Source organism: Onychostoma macrolepis, chromosome 03, assembly GCF_012432095.1.
Source record: "Onychostoma macrolepis isolate SWU-2019 chromosome 03, ASM1243209v1, whole genome shotgun sequence".
Lineage (NCBI taxonomy): Eukaryota > Metazoa > Chordata > Actinopteri > Cypriniformes > Cyprinidae > Onychostoma > Onychostoma macrolepis.
In genome coordinates, this window is record NC_081157.1 from 30,039,293 (window position 1) to 30,061,157 (window position 21,865).

Here is a 21,865-nt window from a genome sequence, read left to right on the forward strand (position 1 = left end):
TCAAAAGGGACCATTGTCAATACCAGATTTTCAAATTCTGGTCTTTTGAACTTTGTATTCATCATTTTGTAGCAGCACAGCTGTTTTTATATTGATTATAATAAGAAATTTTCTTGAGCAGCAAATCATATTAGAATGATTTCTGAAGGATCATGGGACACTAAAGACTGTAGTAAATGATACTGAAAATTCAGCTTTGCATCACAGGAATAAATTACATTTTAAAATACATTCAAATATAAAACAGATATTTTAAATTGTAATAGTATTTAACTTTTTACTGTTTTTGCTATATTGTTGATCAAATAAATTCAGCTTTTTGAGAACCTTCTTTCAGAAACATAGGGTAAACGTACCTATTAAGCGCACGTGCCCATTAAGCACACTACTATTTTTGAACTCAGATTATAAAAAGAAAAAATATTTATTTTCCTACTTGATGTCTTAACCAATTGATGTGTTTGTTACTATATACCTCCTTTAATTGCAAATCAATCAGATCATTGCACACTGAGATATGAGTATACATGTGTTCACACTGTCTGGCGGGCGGCCATTTTGAAAGCTGTCTGAAAACTTTCACCAAAAGAGTAGCTCTTTAAATGTGCATTTTTTAGATGTTTAAGCCTTCATTTTGGGTAAATTTCACTACTTACTGTAAAATTAAGAGATTAATGTTTAGACTTTTGCATATTATAACCTGGAACTTGGATGTGGGAAATAATTACAGTTAGATCCGAAAGATAGTTTTAGCAACACAGCACAGATGCTACAGAACACAGTTAGCTGACTAGCTGTATAAGATTGTGTGCTACGCTAATATATTACTTCACAGGCATTACTGGCTTGTACTTTTACATCCATAATGTTATAAATGGACAGTTTATTGATGGTCTGTGGTTTTACACTGCTGTTATTTTTAAAGATTTCATATTATTTTAAGGTGAGCTTAAAGGGTGCACTACTATGAAAATCACACAGCTTCAGTGTGAAATCAATAAGAAAAAGTATAATTTCATAGATATTAATAATAGTTGTTCATATTAAAATATGTATGAACTTAATACATGACCTAGATTATTTATTTAGCAAAATCTTGTAATTTTAATAAATATTACATGAAATTTATTAAAAATTGTTGCTGCTCCAATTAAGCTCAGTGTGCTCTCTTTAAGCTCTTCCACAATGAACATCTATGTAAATACTTCCTAAACAGACTATAAATATTAACTGATGGCTGTCACTAAGTTGATCTTCATAAAATTATTAATAACTTAATAACAGCTTTAAGATGACAAAATCGAGACGTAACTATAGTTTATGCCCAAAGATGAAAGAGGCATGTCGTACATTCAAAGAAGGAGCCAACAGAAACCTGTCATATTTGTCCTGGAAAAAAGCAACTAAAGGCTGGAATACACTACACGACTTTTAAAATGTGAACAGATTTTTAAAACATTAGGCTTCATACACTTACCTACTCTGTAAATAGTTTACAGTATTTTGAAAGTGTTACTTCGCTGAATGTGGACTAGTCTAGATGTAGCTTAAATGACACTTGATTATGAATATATAACTGATCAAACTGAATGCCTTGTTGCTTGATTTTAGTGTTCTGTTTTTGTGATTGACTTTGTACCTTCAAATATTTTTTTTTTTTCAATTATTCTTTAAAAAGGTTAAAATAAACAAGAATTTGTGAGCTTAATGGGAACAGAGGTATTTTAATATTTAATATTAATATTTTATTTTAACATAACTTCTTGTACTGAAACCAATATCTTGCGCACTAAAAAATGACTCAATGCAGATTATGGTGAGCTTAATAGGTACGTTTACCCTATTAAAAATACAGACCCAAACCTTTGAGCTGTATGTTTAGTGTTGTCAATCAATTAAAAAGAACTAATTAATCACATTTTTTCTGTAATTAAACATGATTAATCAAACTTAATAATAAAATTTAATTTAAATCTTCAAATTAATGTAGTTTAATGGCATTTTGTAGTAAGTACTATGAAGGCAAGTATCACCAATGCCGATACTGATTTTCTTTTTGTTTTATAAAATGAGTAAATATAGCCATTCAACATTACAGTAAAACTTGTGCCATCTTTTTGTCATCATTTTTTACATTTAATAGGTCTAAACTGTAACATAAAAACATAAAACTAAAAATTAAGTGAACATAATAAATAAATGTGATATAATAAATGTGGCATTTAGCTATACTTTTAATGTAGTGTGTTGTATATAGTGTATATTGTAATATAGCGATGTTTATTTTATTTTTGTCACAATCCAAACTCTGGAAATGTAGGGACATTTTTTAAATTTGAATAAAATGAATACTAAAAGAATTTCAAATCACATGAGCCAATATTTTATTCACAATAGAACACAGAGAACATAACAAATGTTTAAACTGAGAAATTTTACAATATTATGCACAAAATGAGCTCAATTCAAATTTGATGAGTTTTGGTGTTGGAATTTGGTCCCATTCTTGCCTGATATAGGTTTCCAGCTGCTGAAGAGTTTGTGGTCATCTTTGACGTATTTTTCGTTTAATGATGTGCCAAATGTTCTCTATGGGTGAAAGATCTGGACTGCAGGCCAATTCAGCACCCGGACTCTTCTACTACAAATCCATGCTGTTGTAATAGCTGCAGTATGTGGTTTTGCATTGTCCTGCTGAAATACACGTCGTCTGGAGGGGAGCATATGTTGCTCTAAAACCTTTATATACCTTTCAGCATTCATAGTGCCTTCCAAAACATGCAAGCTGCCCATACCGTATGCACTGTAAAAAGTGATAAGTTGACTTAACTTTAAAAAATTGAGGAAACCTGTTGCCTTAAAATTTTTAAGTAAATGATAATTACAAAAATAAGTTAAGTGAATTGTCAAGTTCACTTAACTTTTTTTTTATTATTATTATATACTCAACTTATCACTTTTTACAGTGTTGGAGAACCTACTTCTGAGAGACTCTGCCTCTCTAAGTCATCCCTTTTATAGCTAATCATGTTACAGACCTGATGTCAATTAACTTAATTAGTTGCTAGATGTTCTCCCAGCTGAATCTTTTCAAAATGTCTTGCTTTTTCAACCCTTTTGTTGCTCCCATGCCAACTTTTTTGAGACCTGTAACAGGCATCAAATTTGAAATGAGCTCATTTAGTGGATAAAAGTGTAAAAATTTTCAGTTTAAACATTTGTTATGTTCTCTGTGTCCTATTGTGAATAAACTATTGGCTCATGTGATTTGAAAGTCTTTTAGTTTTCATTTTATTCAAATTTAAAAAACGTCCCAACATTTCTGGAATTCGGGTTGTATATTATGTTATATTATATTTTATTATATTATATTATTTGTAATAAGAAAATTCACACACACAGCAGATTTAATGAGTATCTTATTTAAAGAGAATGCACTCTGTCCTTTACAGTCTAGATAACGTCAGTCAGTGCTTTGCTGTAGAATTCTATTAAGTTAGTAATGTGCTTTGGATTTTTAGACAACTTTGGGATTTCTCCAGACAGAGATAAGACATTTCCATGGGCGAAAAGCCAGAGGTCAGGAGCCAGGGAGGATCCATATTGTATTATTCCCCCATCCCACCGAACCTCACTCCACAGTACTTGTGCAACTTAATTTCCAAGCCAGTCGACTCAGGTGCCGGCCATGTAATTTTGCTGGGAGATGGAATTCCGTAATGATCTCCCTGGTGAGGTGAGTATGGGAGGAACCTCTGACACTGAAGATTGGTGTTGAGGGAGTGTAACATTTAAGCCTGTGAGATTGCCTGCAGCACTCAGATCAGGCGTCTCTGACAGATCCTGAGCTCTCCCCTTCCAGCAGTATGGATTCAGATTCCAGACGTTTACCGCTCTTATTCATTCTGGTTTTTGTAGTGCGTGTCTCTGCTTATCAATGATGCCGCAGTCGGTCTTAGTAAGCCTTCATTTGCCTTGAAGTGTCTGGAAGCACAAGGGCGAGACACTGTAAAATAATGATTTCAAAACCTGCTTTTGTGAAACCAGTGTAATTGGGATGTAATTGGGATGAAGTCGATTCTGAGCTTTGGTTCAGAATATGTTTATTAACAACAATGTATATTAACATTGGTTTTAAAACCCACTGTTATTTGTCTAGATCCGCCTTATATTATTTATATTATAGAAGAACTGGAGCAACTTTCTCATTAACCAAATAGATCTGTAAGATTTTTTAGCTTAGTTAATAAAGACAAGACTGTGCAAATACAATTTCATAGCCATATTTTTTTCCAAAATATTGCAGGTCCTTATATTAATATTGTTTGTTTGTTTGTTTGTTTGTTGATTCATTCATTCGTTCATTCGTTCCTTGGAATAAAAATCTAATGTATTTTCATTGAAGTTCAAGAGGCTCTTTGTCATCAAAGCAAAAGAGGACATTTTTTTAATTGTTATTCTGATAATCTAATTTATGATGCCATTTTAGCTGAATTATAAATTTTGCAAAGAAGCATTTTCAGTAGTGGCCTCAGCCTTTTGGACTCCACTGTATGTTTAATAGAATGACTGTTTTTTTTTGTTTTGTTTTGCTGTTGCACCTTGAAAGATTTTTAATTTATTTATGCTTATTTGAGCCACAGATGTTTGAATACCCAGTCTGGGCATAAGAGGAATGAGATATTAATGAGATAAGGGAAAAGAAAGGGGGGAAACGCTTTTGAGCTACAGCTGTGCACGCTGTCGGCCCATCTGAATCATTGAAGGAGAAGTCTATTCTCTGGATGATTACTGGACAAGCATTTATTCGAAACGGTTCAGGCTGTTTTTCTAACCTGAATCTTGCACTCTGTTGTTCATGCGCATCGCTGTACACTAATTAATTTGTGCAAAAACAGTTGGTGTCCTCATTATTTCACAGACATACTCGCACATTTTGAATTGCAAGACCACTCTCTGGATAAATGGACAGGCACACATTAATTTGACGGGGCCAGCTGTCAATTCAAAACATTTATTCAGCAAAAGTCTGAAAAGAAGACAAGAAGGCACTTTTACTTTAACTAGCCTTTGATCAGAGCAGAGAGGGTATACGCTTTATCTGTGCAGGGCTTTAAACTAGTCTCCTGACCCCAACGGTGCCGTACGTTCCCACTGCAGCAGCATAATTAAATCATTAATTGGAAAAAAAAAGTGTCCTCACCTGCTTTTATTAACATGCTCAGTGACTGGGAATTATTTTACTATCCAATTAGATGCTTATTTACACCTGGCGAGTTCACTCTCTGTCAAATGGAGTGCTGTAATGAAGTGAATTACTGCAGAGACACACCAGAAAGCGTTGTCCTGCTGCTTATGGCTGGTGTCTGCTGCACCGCCTCGAGCTGCTCGCTCAGACCCAAGGGGTCACGGTTTGGCTGCCTAGCCTGTCCTTGTTAGCCCCTGCTGGTAGATGGCCAAACTAGGGCATCTTTCTCCATTGACTAAGACATTTTCTTAATTGGAGGGCCTAAAATCTTATTTCTCTCTGCCTGCTGCACTCCTCATCACGATCTCTGTCTGTCTGTCTGTCTGTCTGTCTGTCTGTCTGACTGACTATCTGTCTATCCATCTATGTCCGATCTCTGTCTGTCTGTCTGTCTGTCTGTCTGTCTGTCTGTCTGTCTGTCTGTCTGACTATCTGTCTATCTATCCATGTCCGATCTCTGTCTGTCTGTCTGTCTGTCTTGTCTGTCTGTCTGTCTGTCTGTCTGTCTATCTATCTATCTATCTATCTATCTATCTATCTATCTATCTATCTATGTCCGATCTCTGTCTGTCTGTCTGTCTGACTATCTGTCTATCTATCTATGTCCGATCTCTGTCTGTCTGTCTGTCTGTCTGTCTGTCTGTCTGTCTTTCTTTCTTTCTTTCTTTCTTTCTTTCTTTCTTTCTTTCTTTCTTTCTTTCTTTCTTTCTATCTTTCTATCTATCTATCTATCTATCTATCTATCTATCTATCTATCTATCTATCTATCTATCTATCTATCTATCTATCTATCTATCTATCTATCTATCTACCTATCTATGTTCGATCTCTGTCTGTTTGTCTGTCTGTCTGTCTATCTATATTCGTCTGTCTGTCTGTCTGTCTATCTATCTATGTCTGTCTGTTTGTTTGTCTTTCTATCTGTCTGTCTGACTATCTATATTCGTCTGTCTGTCTGTCTGTCTGTCTGTCTATCTATCTATGTCCGTCTGTTTGTCTGTCTGTCTGTCTGTTTATCTATCTATGTCCGTCTGTTTGTCTGTCTGTCTGTCTGTCTATCTATCTATCTATCTATCTATGTCCATCTGTTTGTTTGTCTTTCTATCTGTCTGTCTGACTGTCTATCTATCTATCTATATTCGTCTGTCTGTCTATCTGTCTGTCTATCTATCTATCTATCTATCTATCTATCTATCTATCTATCTATCTATCTATCTATCTATCTATCTATCTATCTATCTATCTATCTATCTATGTCCGTTTATATATATCTGTGTATCTGTCTGTTTGTCTGTCTGTCTGTCTGTCTGTCTGTTTATCTATCTATGTCCATCTGTTTGTCTGTCTGTCTGTCTGTCTGTCTATCTATCTATCTATCTATGTCCATCTGTTTGTTTGTCTTTCTATCTGTCTGTCTGTCTGACTGTCTATCTATCTATCTATATTCGTCTGTCTGTCTATCTGTCTGTCTGACTATCTATCTATCTATCTATCTATATCCGTCTATATATATCTATGTATCTGTCTGTCTGTCTCTCTGTCTATTGGTCTGACTGTAAAAAGTAATGTTGACTTATCAATAATAAAAAAAATAATAAGTTAAGTGAATTGTCAAGTTCACTTAACTTTTCTTTTTCTTTAATTATTATTTACTTAATAATTTTAAGGCAGCGGGTTTTCTCAATTTTTTAAAGTTAAGTCAACATCACTTTTTAAAGTGTATCGTTTTATCTTTCTATCTATCTGTGCAGTCTGGGCCAGTTTTACTGTATGCTAACAGATAGCTTTCTCCAGGTATTAAAGACCTCCTTGATCCTCCAGCATGTCACGCATGTCTGCTAGCTCTGCACCGCATCTAGACACCCGGTCATGCCCTTCGTCCAGGTGAAATACCAAGCTTCTTTAAAGTTTAGGGCCAGATCTGTGGTTGTCTTTCAACTTGATTGACACAGAGCACCGGAAAGGTCACCTTGTGTCAACGTCAGAGCTGACTTTCCTGAATCCAACGTCCTCTTTTTGTTTTTTCCATCACTCTTTCACTGTGTGGTGGGAAATCACTCACCTGTCTGAACTGTGGGTAACACAGGGTGGGATCAGTTGTTTTGATGGGGATATATGGGACTCAGAATAAGACCCAAACAGCCTGGATTGTGTATGGCTGTGTTTATTGTTCAGCCGTTTGCATTACAAAGAAATGCAAGTGTCAATCGATAAGATGAGCTCGCAGGGAGAGAATGCTAAGCAGGCGGAGTGCTATCTGAGATGGCAGAAACCCTGTAGCTCTGTGACTGGAGGAAAGCTATTTGAGGCTTTCCATTTTTAAAGAGTTGTCCGCTCCCCATCTATTGTTTTCTGGCCACAGCTAATGCAGTTTCTTATCTGGTCGACAAAAGCTTTAACAATGCATCTTGCTTTTTACACCTCGTCCGTTGCAGTAGAATCTCAAAAGCGAGTTGAGTGGGGTCTGCTTGGAAATGGAGATCCATTAAAGTGAAAGAAAGGAACACAAAAAGAGGATATCCCCATGATTTAATTAATTAAAGGCTTCTGTGTAGGTCACACCAGACATAAGGCATATTGCACATTTGCAGCTTTGTCCAATTCATGTTGAATGCCCAGGGGAAACCTGTTGATTGACAGCTCCTTTGATAGCTTAGTGAACAGGGTGTGCTTTTATAAGATGAAAGTGTTTCACTTGACCCCAGAGAAATAAACTTTCTCTTATTTAAACTTCTTTATTGGAAAGTTCTCAGCACTGAAGCGATGGACCAAAAGGCTAAATCACATCACTTTTTTGGCATGTGCAAAATTTCCACACTGGAACAGAACTTATTATTAAAATTATAGCACAACAGCAGAGGATAATACAACATAAGTTGCATGGGATTGTTTTTATTCATTTATTTATTTTACTTTATTTTACATGATATCCTGATGGCAAAGTAAAATGTTTGTTGCTGTAATGAGGTGGTGTAAGCAGATATTGTCATGACAGTTTTATGCATTTCTCCGAATAATGATCAAATATTCTTTCTCCATGCTAGACTCAGAAAGAGGCTGAGGTGTGCTGTAGTCACTGGTGTTTCACAGAACAGACTTTCAGGTCCGTTACTTTGAAGTTCTGCCTGCCGTGTGTGGGGAAACAATAAAAGTGCATGTCTGAAATGTGAGACTCAAAGAGAGCAGGGGCTCGCTCAGGCTAATTATCCTACACCTACCATGTGCTACCTGAACACAATTTCAGAAAGTTGGTAACAAAGTCCCTTAAAAAAAAAACCTCTGCCTCTACACCAGCTCTTAGATTTAAGGGGCCGTCACTTCAAAACAGCGTAAACCATGGTGAGCTTGGGAAATATATCCCAGTCCTGCCCTTTCACTCTCATCCTGTCTAACCTAACATGCAGATCCATGGTTTGGCAGAACAGACGTTTGGCAAATCCTTCACATTAAGAACATCTACCTCAGAATTTCCATGACTGTTTACAGGTGTGACCGACACAGAGGCTTGCATTAATATTGTGGTGTTATCAAAGATGAGCTTACTGCATTTGTAGTGCCAGCAACGAGGAAACACAGATTTCTGGTCCTCGAAAGGATAGTTCATCCAAAAATGAATGTTATGTAATTTACTCACTTTCCTATATTTCCAAAATACAACCCGAATTCCGGAAATGTTTTTTTTTTTTTTTTTATGTTAATAAAATGAAAACTAAAAGACTTTCAAATCACATGAGCCAATATTTAATTCACAATAGAACATAGAGAGCATAACAAATGTTTAAACGGAGAAATTTTACACTTTTATCCACTAAATGAGCTCATTTCAAATTTGATGCCTGCTACAGGACTCAAAAAAGTTGGGACAGGGGCATGTTTACCATGGTGTAGCATAAAATTGTAAAATTTATATTTCTATATATTTTCTATTGTGAATAAAATATTGGCTCATGTGATTTTGAAATTCTTTTAGTTTTCGGGTTGTAGATGGTTGAGTCAAGCAAGTCCTGAACAAATCTTTTCAGGCCTGTAATGGTTTCAGAGTTATTTCAGAATGTATTTAGTATTTATTTATTTTATTTTATTTGTAATATTTTAGGGCTTCCTGATATGATATATATTATATTTTATATTATACTGTATATATTTATATATTGTATGTAGATTTTATTGTGATAAGTATCTAAGCACAGTCTATTGTTTATGCTGTCTAGTGTAGTGGCATTTTAGTTAGAAAAATAAAAGTTTCATGTTTCATAATATACCATGTACATAAAACTTAAAATTTATTTGTGGCCATACTTGATGGTTTAAAATTTCTAAGCACATTTCATTGTTTTTCCTATCTAGTGGCATTTTCATGTTTAATCAAGTCAGGTTGTAAAAGTTTCAATTAAATTCATTTGTGGCCATTTAAATTTTTAGTTAGTTTAGTTTTGGAATCATGGCAGTTTTTCTCAGTTATTCTAGATTTTTTCTTTCAGGTAACAAAAATATTTTAGTTTAGTTTTCAGTTTAGTTTTTGTTAGTGATTATAACAACTTTAATTTTATTCTTAGAAAATAGCACACAAGCCATATGAATCATTTTTGTGAAGTTTTCTGGAGCTTGAGAGAGGTGGTCAACAGTCTTTATATATAAAAAAAAAATGTTTATCACTTTTTTCATTTTTTTGCTGAATTGTCCCAACCCTGAGGAGCTCGTCCCGTTTTGACATGCCACATTGAATGAGTTAGCACGTTGCCTGCGGGGTTAGATGTGCAAAAGAAAAAGTGAAGGCCACAGCAGGGTCTGCCCATGCAGAGATGCCAAACAAACTAACAATGAATATGGATCAAGCCCTCACACACGCAAAGCAGTCTGGGACACCGATCCTGTTCAAATCCATTTATGTGGAGTCTGTCTAAATAGGACCTGAGAGCCAGCTTCTGCCTGCAGGGCCTCAGGGGCAACCCGAACCCCATCACTCCCTCCTTACGTGGCAAAACAAGTGACAGAACACAAGCAGAACAAGCCCGCTAGGAATCGAACCCCACGTGTGCCATTGACAAGCACTGGAATAGCCGCAGCTCTGTCTTTATTCACCTGCTAACACCTGCCAGCGGTGCACCTTAACACAGAACTAGCAGGCTGGAGACAGCACTTAAAATCAGAAGTCACACATCAGCTGTCAGCACGAAGTGTGGATGAGGTCAGAGCGACGGAATCAGACTCCATTGCTATTCACTTGTTTGGGAATGTTGCTTTTTCAGGACTGCATCTGTCACATGGCACAACCGAATTCAAAATGTTGTCTTCTGTTATTTGTAATATTTATACCGAAAAATACCCCTGTAGACCATAAATTATGGAACAAGTATTCAAATAAGCTTCCATTTGATGCAGAGCTGGTTCATTTAATAGACCCTCAGGTAGGGGTGTGCCATATCATACCGTCCACGATAATACCGGTATAAATTTTTACTTAATAAACAAAGTGTCATATCACGATATCCATTATATAGCGACGCGATGACGTATTTACTAGGGATGCACCGATTGTTCGGCAGCCAAAATTATTTGGTCGAAAATAAACAAAAAGACCTAATAAATTGTTCTGAACAATGACGTGACGCAATGAAATAGAGGCGCGCACTAATGCAGCAAACACGTCAGCAGTGTCGAAGCATTTAAAATTGTCTGAGAACGACGCAAAAATCATTACAAGCACCAACAGCGAGAGAACGTTTAGTACTGCATCTCATGTCTCCGATGAGAAGAAGAAGGGGTGGTTGTTGCTGGTTACTGTATGATGATTAAAATCGCGAAATGGCCTTTAACAATGAAATACACTGCAGAACATTATGTTTTCTAATACATGCATGAATTGCATTCAAAGCTGCATGATTTCGCGACGCTGTCTCGTTAGCCAGGGTTCAAAGTACAAACCGCGAGGGAAATCTGCGCTGAAACTGTTACTCATCAGTTGCTCAGTAACACTTTTATGAATTTTTACAAGGTATGCGACAATGTGATACATGCATCTTCCCAAATTAGTAATGAGAATAATTTATAAATCTGCTGCTGTCAACAAAAAGAAGCACTGAGTACTTCCTGTGGGTTTCCATCAAAATAAAAGCTCCATCAACATTCATAAATATTAGTATTGTAATTTTACTGTTGTTCTGTTAAATAAAATTAAAAAGACAATAATAATGATAATAATTACAACAGCTCTATTAATACATTTATTATAATGTTCACATAGTGTTCAAATTGGGATCTGTAATATTTTCTAATTGTTAAAAATAATTCCCATCTGCTCAGCAAGGCTGCATTTATTTGCATGAAGGGGGTCTCAAAAATGGCCACAAAATATTATTTTACTAACTTATTAATTTTAAGTTAAATTGTGCTTTGTTGGTATAATGTCTGCTAAAATGTTAAAAAGTATTTTTTAATTGCTTTGTATAAGTGTACAATGTTTTAAAATAATAATTTATTCCATGTAGTGTCCATTTAATTCGTTTAACATTTAATATCGGAGGCATCCAAGTTATTTGACATATTTGAACATATTTGAATTATAGTTACTTTCCCTGGTAATTGGTTACTTTTATAATGATGTAACTCAGTTACTAACTCAGTTACTGCTTGTGAGAATTAACTAGTAACTATAACTAATTATTTTTTTTAAAGGAACTTGCCCAACACTGGTCAATACTCTTGCGCTATAATGCTGCTTCTGCCACCTTATGACAATAGATTTACACTTCAAATTAGGTAGTCTGTCATCAATGACAGTAGCTCATTGGAAAAGGATGGAAAATGTCCTTCATTGTGTTTGCCCTAATAAATGCTGCTGCCTGCCAGCTGCAATCTCCAATAAAACGTTGTTCCATATTTGTTTTGTATATCATCATAAATATCGTTTTCGCAAATATTCTTGAAATATTGTGATATAATTTTGAGGCTATTTCACCCACCCCTACCCTCAGGTTCCTTATGTCAATCCAACCTCCTTCCCAGGTGTCAGTCATTCACAGGCCCGAGCACTACTAGAAATCACATGTCTGTCCTAAACGTGCAGGTGGACCGCCTCTCCGTTAACAGGGACACACGATGTCCGCCATCCATACTAAACCTTCCGGGCAACAACAAAACAAATATTTGTCTCCTGGGCATTATCTACAAATGCACATATTTCCTCATATTTTCTCAGCTGTGTTCTGCGGATGCCCGGCTCGCTCATCTGGCCCTGTTTGTGTGACAATACCCTCTGAAGAAACTCCTACTTGTGCCTTGAAGTTTCCTCAGTCCCTGAATCACTGAATATTTTATAGCTTTAGTGTCTTTTTTGCCTGTCAATCTGCCAGCTGTTCTCCTTTTTTTTTTCTGTCTGTGTGTAGTGTTGTATCAGATCACCTTTTCATGCTTCATAGGAATTCATTAGGCGTTGTGTAAATTAAGGCGACGACAGATTTAGGGGGGGAAAACAAGGACGTCTTCACCCCTCTGCTGCTATTTATCGTCTCAGCCCAATTCTCTCCAGCCTTGAAAAGGCTGTTCTGGCATGTTCCTCCACATCTCAACTGCAATTAACTGTAGGTCATGTACTTGCACATTATCTCTATTTGAGTCTCAGGGTTGATGTGTTGCTGTAAAAACTGGCCCAAATATAGAAGCGCGTATAGATTGTCATTGTGCACTGTGAACCTTTTTAAATCTTGTTTTATATTATGATCTCATTTTCACATTTCAGTAATTATATAGTTTGTCCATGCTGTATACGGGTGTTTTTATAACTTTGGGCACTTATCCATGTTCCAGGAGTATTTAATTAAAATTGACAGATTTCAACTTTTTCTTTTTGTTAAAATCACATTAAAAATTATTTGAATTATTTTTGCAGTTATTTTGCTGCTTTTCACATTATGTGTAGTCTTTTTATGTAGATTATTGTATGCTTGTCCCAGATCTAGACTTTCAGTTAAAAAAAAAAAAAAAACCTTAAAATATGAAATATATTAAATATAAGAAAACTAAGAAAATATTTTTTATTTAAATTAAATTTCTATTTTAAAAGACTATGCAAAAATCTTTTAATTTCTATTTTAAAATAATAAAGATTATTTTTAGAAAGACTAAGAAGTTGAGAATTTTATTTCCATCATAGAATAGTATAAAATACACTATATCACTTGAGATGCGGTGGAAATGACCATGTGGTGGGACTTTTATAAAAGAAAGAAAAATGCATGTACACTTTGACGCTGTTAGTGGACAAATTAAATAAGATAAAGAGTGTATACCATAGGGACAAAATGGCCCATAGTTGAAGAAACACTCCTTAATATGATTTACACAAGTGGGAAATTGCTGTTGACCAATCATGGATCTCACATTTTAAAGTTATGGTTAAAGCTTGATGCCATAACATGCCCTAATTGTGTAAATCATACTTTGCATATACAGTACATGCATACTGTAAATTCACTGTTTTGGCTGGTATTTGTCCTCTCTTTTTGCCTTTGCTGCCGGACAGTGAACAAGAAGTACCGTGGATCACATGGTAAGATGTCTTAGAAAGTTGCAAAACCCACATAAGTGTAGAACATTTGTTTTTATCTTGTTTTATCTTTGCGTACATTAAAAAAATGGCATAGAAACAATTTACACTCAGAAACTGCTAGTAAATTTCACGACAACAAACAAAGCATGGAATTTTGAAGGAGGCTGCATTGCTTTTCTTGTAAAACATACTCCAATTTTTGATTTATTTAGTCCTTAACTCATGGTTCTCTGTTCTCCTGTATGAAGTGTCTTGGAGTTAACAGCTAGAATTCAATTAAATGGCATTTCTGCTCTGTGGACACCATCAGACTTTTGTCGTTCATGGAAAATAATTGATTTACAAGCAGTTTAATGAATTCATAATGAATGCTGAGACTTGAGGCAGATGCAGATCGTGGTAGATTTTCATACTATACACATTTCATATTCAACACCCCTTAAAGGGAAAGTTCGCTCAAAAAATGAAAATTATATCATCATTTATCATTTAAATGATGACAGAATTTTCATTTTTGGGTGAGCTATCCCTTTAGTGTGCCTTTGTGGACTTGGTTAGACGAAATAATTGCTATTACAGTAATGCAGAGAATTACATTGGCTCAAACCCTTAGCTAGCTATTCAAAGAACATATTCAGAAGCCCAGGAACAGACCAAATACAATTATTTGAGTTTGAGCCTCAGCCGAGATAACAAGCACACACAGAAAAGGAGATAACGTAACCTAATATTCATAAACTAATATAATTTACATAGATAAAGGACGAAGTTGAAGAACCCAAAGCCCTTGAATATAGAAACTGATGTCTGGCTCGCTTGTCCAATTGAGATCATGAGGTAAAAAAGAGGGAGTTGTGCTGTTTACCGCATCCCTGATGAATTTAGTCAAATTATTGCCTCCCATGGCCACAGGTGAGGCAACTTATCCATTGAAGCAGAAGTAAGCAACCCGAGGATCCCCTGAAACACGCTTCGCACCTCACATATGATCACACCACAGGATTTTCACTCTAGCTGCTCCAAAAACAAATATGAGTCTTCCAATAATATCTTTATGTATTGTTAAGGGTTGCCCCATCTGCAAATACAGAGGGAGGGAGGGAGGGAGGCCCATACGCCCCATGCAATCTGTTTCGGTCTCGGCTGTTATCAACACAAAACACCACTGGAGATTTACTTATAAAAAACACATTCCTATTTACACCAGATTGAAGATTTGGCTTAAATTAGCATCGCATTTGCAATTTGTAAGAATTCGAAATGTAATGCCATTTACTGATGTTTTCAGTGTTTTGTATCACTGAAACATTTGGATCCATCCACATGTTGTTTAGATGGCATGGAGAAGTTTGTCTTTTCTGTCAAGAAATACTGCAAGCCTGCAATATTGTAATATTTGCTGGAATTGTAGCCCAAAGTACAAACATAAATCATAAAGCGAAATGCAATCTTTAGCAGTGACCTTTAATATTCTTTTTGTGAATATTAAAGGTCACTGACAATATTCAGATTAAAGCTCGGCCAATTTTTCAATTAAACTGTTACATTTGGTTCTCTCCGTCGTGAATGTGTGGTTATGGCCTCTATATGGTCTTTGACATATTTAATAAGTCACATCAGATGCTATCTGTAATTGGAGCAGCCCGTCCCTTTTAGGATACCTACAATAGCACATGAAGTTCCCATATTTGACAGAGTTCAGCAGCTCCTTCATGCAATTCGTCAAATTCGACATCAAAGGCTTGATTCTAGCATTTGACTTAGTTATTTAAATCCTCATTATCATAAGATTTCAATATTTTAGATATTCTCTAATTTTCCTCTGGAAAGAATGAAGCTGATTTAATAGGCAGTATTTAATTTTTCACTTCTAGACGAAAGATGTGCTTGGGTCATTTTAAAAATGTAAAAAGCATATTTTCATGCAAGAATGATTTCGCATAACAGCCACACGAGGGGATGGGGAGGAATCCCACCGTTTGGAGCATGTTACAGGACCACTGCCAAAAGATTAATTATTCAAAACATTCTGTGTCAGGCAAGCATAGAACATAAAGAGCCCAACTCTCTGGCTTTTGTCTTTTTCAGAGTTGTAATACCATAACACGTGTTGGCTGATTTAGTGCAGATCCCTCTTAATGTTTCCTATGTGAAAGTTGTTTAAAGCTGCCTAGCCTGGTGAAACTGTTAGGCTGGTTTGTTTTGATAGGTTTGTGGGGATCTGAGGTACTTCTGGGACAACCAAAACCAGCTTAATCGACTTGACCAGGCTGAAAAACCAGAATTTTGGAGTCTGGTGTACTATAGATCTAAAGGTCTCTTTTCTCCCTCTCCCATCACCTTTTCTCCTGTTTAGATTCAGAGGCCCCCTCGGACCCTGTGGCTCCAGTGATTGTAATCCCACCGCGAAACACTACAGTGGTGGCCGGGGTCAGTGAGGCCACACTGGAGTGTGTTGCTAATGCACGGTGAGTGGACACACACTGTTCCCAGCAGGAGTACAGTTCATTTGATGTTCATTTACCTCTGACAGGTTCACAGCCATCGATATTCACACTGTCTTGCTCCAATTAACCTTCATTTCAAAGCCATTATTATAATAGTTGCTAAAGTAACACATACAGTGCATTGATCATGTTTTCCCAGAAAAAACAAAAAAAACAAAACATGGATAAAAACAGGATATTTAAAGATTTTGAAGTTTGCAAGATGTTTATGTTGTTATTAAAATAAGTCTAATCAGTCTAATATGCTGATTTGCTGCTCAGTAATTATCGATGTTGAAAATTTGAAAAGAACACCATTTATTTGAAATTGAAATCTTTTACTGTAATATTATACTGTAAATGTCTTTGTCGAAACGTTTAATAAATTTAATGCACCCTTGCTGAATAAAAGGATTTATTTCTTTTAAAAAATCTTACTGATCCAAGATTTTGAACAGTAGTGTATGCCAGAGAAAATTCTTCTACTACCGCTTCTAAATTATTGTCACAATTGACCCTTCGCCTGGAGTTTGATTGACAGGCAATTTGACCAATCATAATGCTGAATCCCCCATTTTGTCTGACAAATAAATCAGACAGGAGAGTAGATTAATGTCGGTGGACTTGAACTTGAAAGATTGTGTGTATTGATGTCTTTCTGCAGTTGAAACAAGGTACCTTCTGATGTTCATTCATGTTTATTTTGTGCATTTCATGAACTGAGGCAATACAGCGATTTGTCATGACACATTAAAGATTTATTGTTTGAATTTGTTATGAAAAGACAAAATTTGACATTTTTGAAACTTTGTTTCCCATTGAAAATATTCAGCGTATGCTGGTTAGTTATGCTTTGAAGCATGGCAGCTGGTTTGAGCTGCTCAGGACCAGCTCATAACCAGCTTATAACCAGCTCATGACCAACTAAGGACGAGTTTAAAACAGCTCAATCCAGCTACCATGCTTCAAAACATACCTTTATGCTGGTTTATCAAAAGGGTCATACCAGAAGTAACCTGCTCTGTCTTGTATGTCAGCGTGTTTTCAGTTTCCTCTTTGCTCTGCGATGTATTTTTCACTATGTGACAACATCGTGTGTAGTGTGAGAGTGGCATGGCTTGTTGGACATAGCAACAGTAACTAAGGCAGGTCTTTGTGAAGGGTCAGTTTTGACAAAACCTTACATATGTTACCTAACCCTTAGATAATGTCACCTTGGTGGGATGTTTAAATCGGCAAAATTAGCAGCAACAAAGTTCAAAAGACACCGTATTTTTGCCCTGTTGTTTTCCACAGTCCGGTTGAGAAGCTTGGTTTGGTGTGGCGGAGAAACGGCGTGGAAGTGGCCAGCGGCGTGGGCTCCTTCAGCCGGCGCTTGACCATCATCAACCCAACAAGTGCCGATGTGGGCATGTACGTGTGCGAAGCCTCACTTTTGGACATCAGCATGAAGCCGGCGGAGGCCAGAGCCTTCCTCTCCATCACAGGTGAAACACCTTGTCCAATAAAAGCTCAATTTCTTCTCTCCGACACAATGCTTTCACAGCCGCACATCTGCAGAGAAAATCCACCGTCTTAATGGTTCCACTCAGTGGGGAGTGATGAACAGCAAAGCCCTCTGATAGATATAGCACTACATTACTGCGCATAAAACCTGAAATTACACACTGTATTAGCTGAGCTAAGAGCTTTTAGGTGAGCCTCAGGCATTACAGCTATCGGTCACAGCGCACTATGAGAATATCACCTGGTAATTCTACACATTAGGATCATCCTGAATACATACCGCTGAAGTGCCATCAGACCTATTTCCAAGTCATTTGATTTACTTAATAACAGAAAGTGCACATAATTTGTAGTCTTTTGAAATAGCAGCGTGTAAGGAGATAAATGTTGGTGTTATCATATCTTTAGGACAGCATAGTAAAAATGGAAGGATCTGCAAACATATTTTCTGTTGCATGAACAATATTGTTAAATTAAGAAAATAGATTGCCTTATAGGAGCCATTTCAACCTCAACGAAAATTACTTTACCTAATGTAGTCATATTTAATTATGTTTATTTCAAATAAATTAATTATAATAATTATAATAATAAGTATTATTATTATTATTATTATTATCTTTTCCTTAATAATATTATATTCTACAGGAATAATTTGTATAAAACATTAAAGAACAGATTTATAAGAACAGAAAATCATTATATAATACCATTAATAATAATCTCTCGTGTTGATAATAATAATAATATAATGTTATAATAATAATAGAGATAATAATGATGTGCACATATATTTTTCATTATATTTTAAAGTTACTATAATATATAATTATAAAACTATTATAATAATGATTTTTATAAGAACACAATTAATCAATTACATAATAAAAAATAAACAAATGTCTTTGATTATAATATTAGTAATAATAACAACAATAATAATATTTATAGAAATTATTAATATTAAATTTTGAACAAATTTTGATATTACCACACAGAGCTCATTATTTAGGTTAACTGACGAATAATTCTTAATAATGTCATTTAACTGCAAGTGTAAGACCTAAAAATGTTTTTTTGTGTATGTGTGTTATTTACTGTAGCACCATGTATGCCAAAATTGAATTCATTGCCCAAATTTGTCTTCATTGCCCAAATTTGTCTTCATCTCTTAGCGATAGACAGCAACATAAAACAATTTATCTTTAATGTTTTTCTCTGATTTATGTAAGTTTCAGGCTACATTCAACGGTTTTTCCTGTCTTTGCATATATTTAACACATACTGAGTGCATGCAGTTTGTCCACCTCTTCTCTGTACAGTTATATATGGAAACCCATTGAGCTAAACAGCATATTAAATATTTATGCCTTCTCTTCACTTCACATCGGCGTCCATTTGAGAGCCCAGCTGACAGGTGTTCTGAGCTCCATGTGAAGTCCAATACATATGTATAGACAGACGGATCCGTAACAGAAGGAATATATTGCACTGGGCAAGAGTGCATGTGAATTGATGAATGTGGGCTGTCAGTGTGCCGCTGCACATAAGTCAGAAGCTTAGTGACTGTTTGGGTGTCTGAATTATATTCAAGATCTCTAAGTATGCATTTATTCATCTGCTTATTTGGGTAAAAGATGCACTTCAGATTTTTGATGGTCTGTGAGTTTTTCTCAGAAAACACATCACAGTTCTGTCTCTCAAGCGTAATTCTCTACAATAATGTCTCTTTTGAGCTGTACATCATACAAGATTAATTCCTTGTAAAACTATTAAAGAGATCTATGAAATAGTTCATAGAAAATAAATCTATGAATGTGCTTTCTCGCCCCGATTTTCATGATTAAAGCTCCTAAATAACTGATTAAAGGAATAATTTACCCAAAAATGAACATTTTATTAACCCTCATGTCAGATCAAATCAATGTTATATCATTTAATTTTCAGTGAATAATGAGTGTGTAATATCTGTACCACTCTCTTCATCTGCCATTGGACGCGCAAACACATAGCTCCGCCCCAAACTCATGCCATTGGTTGAGTGAGTGTTGCTGTCGTCAGGCACATTAGGATGCTCAAGCAAACAAAACAAAGATTTAAACGTGATAGAGTGTTTATACTTTTAGGGGAAATCAAACTGTGAATGGTTTACTTACGAGGTAAGACACTACAGGTGATTAGGGTGAAAACTAATTTGCTTCACAGGACATTAAGACAATTGTTTTGTATTGCAAGTTTTCTGAAACATTATGCTTAAATAAGCAAATTAGAAATTAACCAGTTAAATATGCACTAATTTGCATACATTTCCAGAATAGAAATCTAGATATTGGATAAAGCCAGTTTCAAAATTCTTGTTTCATTTTGTTGACATATTTACCGTTTTTAGAGGGGGCTTTGGATATTTCTTTTAGATCACTCCATAAATCAGGAAATGCTGTCTACAGCCAGAAAACAAATACATTTCCACCATGTTTTTTTAGGAAATACAATGTTATATAAACCATGTGATTGTTATATGAACAAACCCTTCTATAAAATCTTTCAGAATATAAATAGGAATAAAATTGTAATTGCTATTGTCAAGTTGATATTTTTGGAACAGAAAAAAAAAAATCTAATTTTGAGAAAACTTTTTAAAGACTTGTAATTGAAATGTAAAGATGTAAATAGATAAAGTATGATAAAAAAAAATAAAGACTTATGCGTAATTTGAATGTTTTCATTCCTGAAAGGCGACAAGTTATGAAAGCAATAGTCCAAAATCTAAAAATTGACCAGTGCCTAAAAAAAAAAAAAAAATACAATGGTTTTGACTGTAGTGACTTAAATTAATATGTACTTTAACATTAACAAATGAATCCAGCTTTTCATTGAGACAGAACCCTAGAAGGGACAACTTTGTACCTTATTTAATCCTAAAAGGTGTGTATTAGTACCATGGAGTAGTAATATGTATCCTTAAGCTACTTCTATGAACCTTTCAGAGGTAAATAGGGTACAAAAACGTCCCTTTAAGGGATACTGCCCCAGTGACAAGCTGTAGTACCCCTAAAAGTACAATTTGTTTGGGAGTGATATGAATTTACATGACTTGGAAGTCATATGGACTACATGTGTAGAAGTGCAGTGTGAACATTTTGCCTAATATTTCCTTCAATTTTCTACAAAAGACTTGTAACAGTATGGAGATAAATAAATCATTGTCAGAATTGTATTTTTGGGATGAACCGTTCCTTTAAAACAAAACAGCATTCATGCAGATCTGTTTACAGTATAATGTGAACATAATCAGTGGCAGATTTTCCTCACAACAGATGTTTTATAAGCATGAAATCTATAACGTAAGACTGCAGTATTGTGAGAAAGTGAAGTCTCAGTGGCCATCTGTGCCTCTGCAGGAAGTCCAAACATTACAGTAGAGGACATTGTGCATTAGGTGAGCGAACGAAACATGCCCACCAGTGCTCTCAGTCTTAATGGGACGCTTCCACATGTCTGACTGCCGAAGACACGTGACCATATTAAGCCCACAAGCCGAGCATTTCAATTTTGACAGTGTTTATGAATTCATTACTTTTGCTCCAGTAAACGTTCAGTTGCTACAGAAAAGGGAATAAATTTGTCCCACGCCTATCTGCGCTCAATGAAAATACAGTTTTTAAGAAAATACATTGAATTTGTCTGATGGAATCATTCGATTATTTCTGAAGCCGTTTATGAATTTCAATACCTCGAAAAACGTCATTCTTTTGTATTCAGTTGAGAAATGTCACTGTGTTCTCAAATAAGCTTATTTGCTTTTTGCAGAGGCACCCTATTTCACCGCTGAGCCCAGGAGAAAGATGATGGGAGAGGTGGAGAAAAGCGTGGATATCCAGTGCCAAGCTCGAGGTGAGTGTTTTACGTGCGGGACTTAAACCGAGGGGGCTGGATTGATTCGAGATTTATAAGTATACTCTGCAATATGCTTTACACACAATAGACATACAATACACTTCAACTCCCTTCTGATCCAAGCGCTTCATTGAGCGCTCAGAGCTTTTGTAGTCGGTAAGCTTAGTTACATAAAAGTAT

At 35.6% G+C, this 21,865-nt stretch overlaps 1 protein-coding gene across 6 annotated transcripts in view; it reads left to right on the forward strand.

The window, feature by feature from the left end:
- sdk1a (sidekick cell adhesion molecule 1a) overlaps nt 1-21,865 on the forward strand; it is a 342,555-nt gene that overhangs the window by 217,216 nt on the left and 103,474 nt on the right. For all 6 annotated transcript variants that reach the window (XM_058771492.1, XM_058771493.1, XM_058771494.1 and 3 more), the window contains 3 exons: nt 16,153-16,264; nt 17,579-17,769; nt 21,599-21,682. In XM_058771492.1, the coding sequence (XP_058627475.1) occupies nt 16,153-16,264; nt 17,579-17,769; nt 21,599-21,682 (387 nt within the window). The remainder of the gene's footprint in view (nt 1-16,152; nt 16,265-17,578; nt 17,770-21,598; nt 21,683-21,865) is intronic.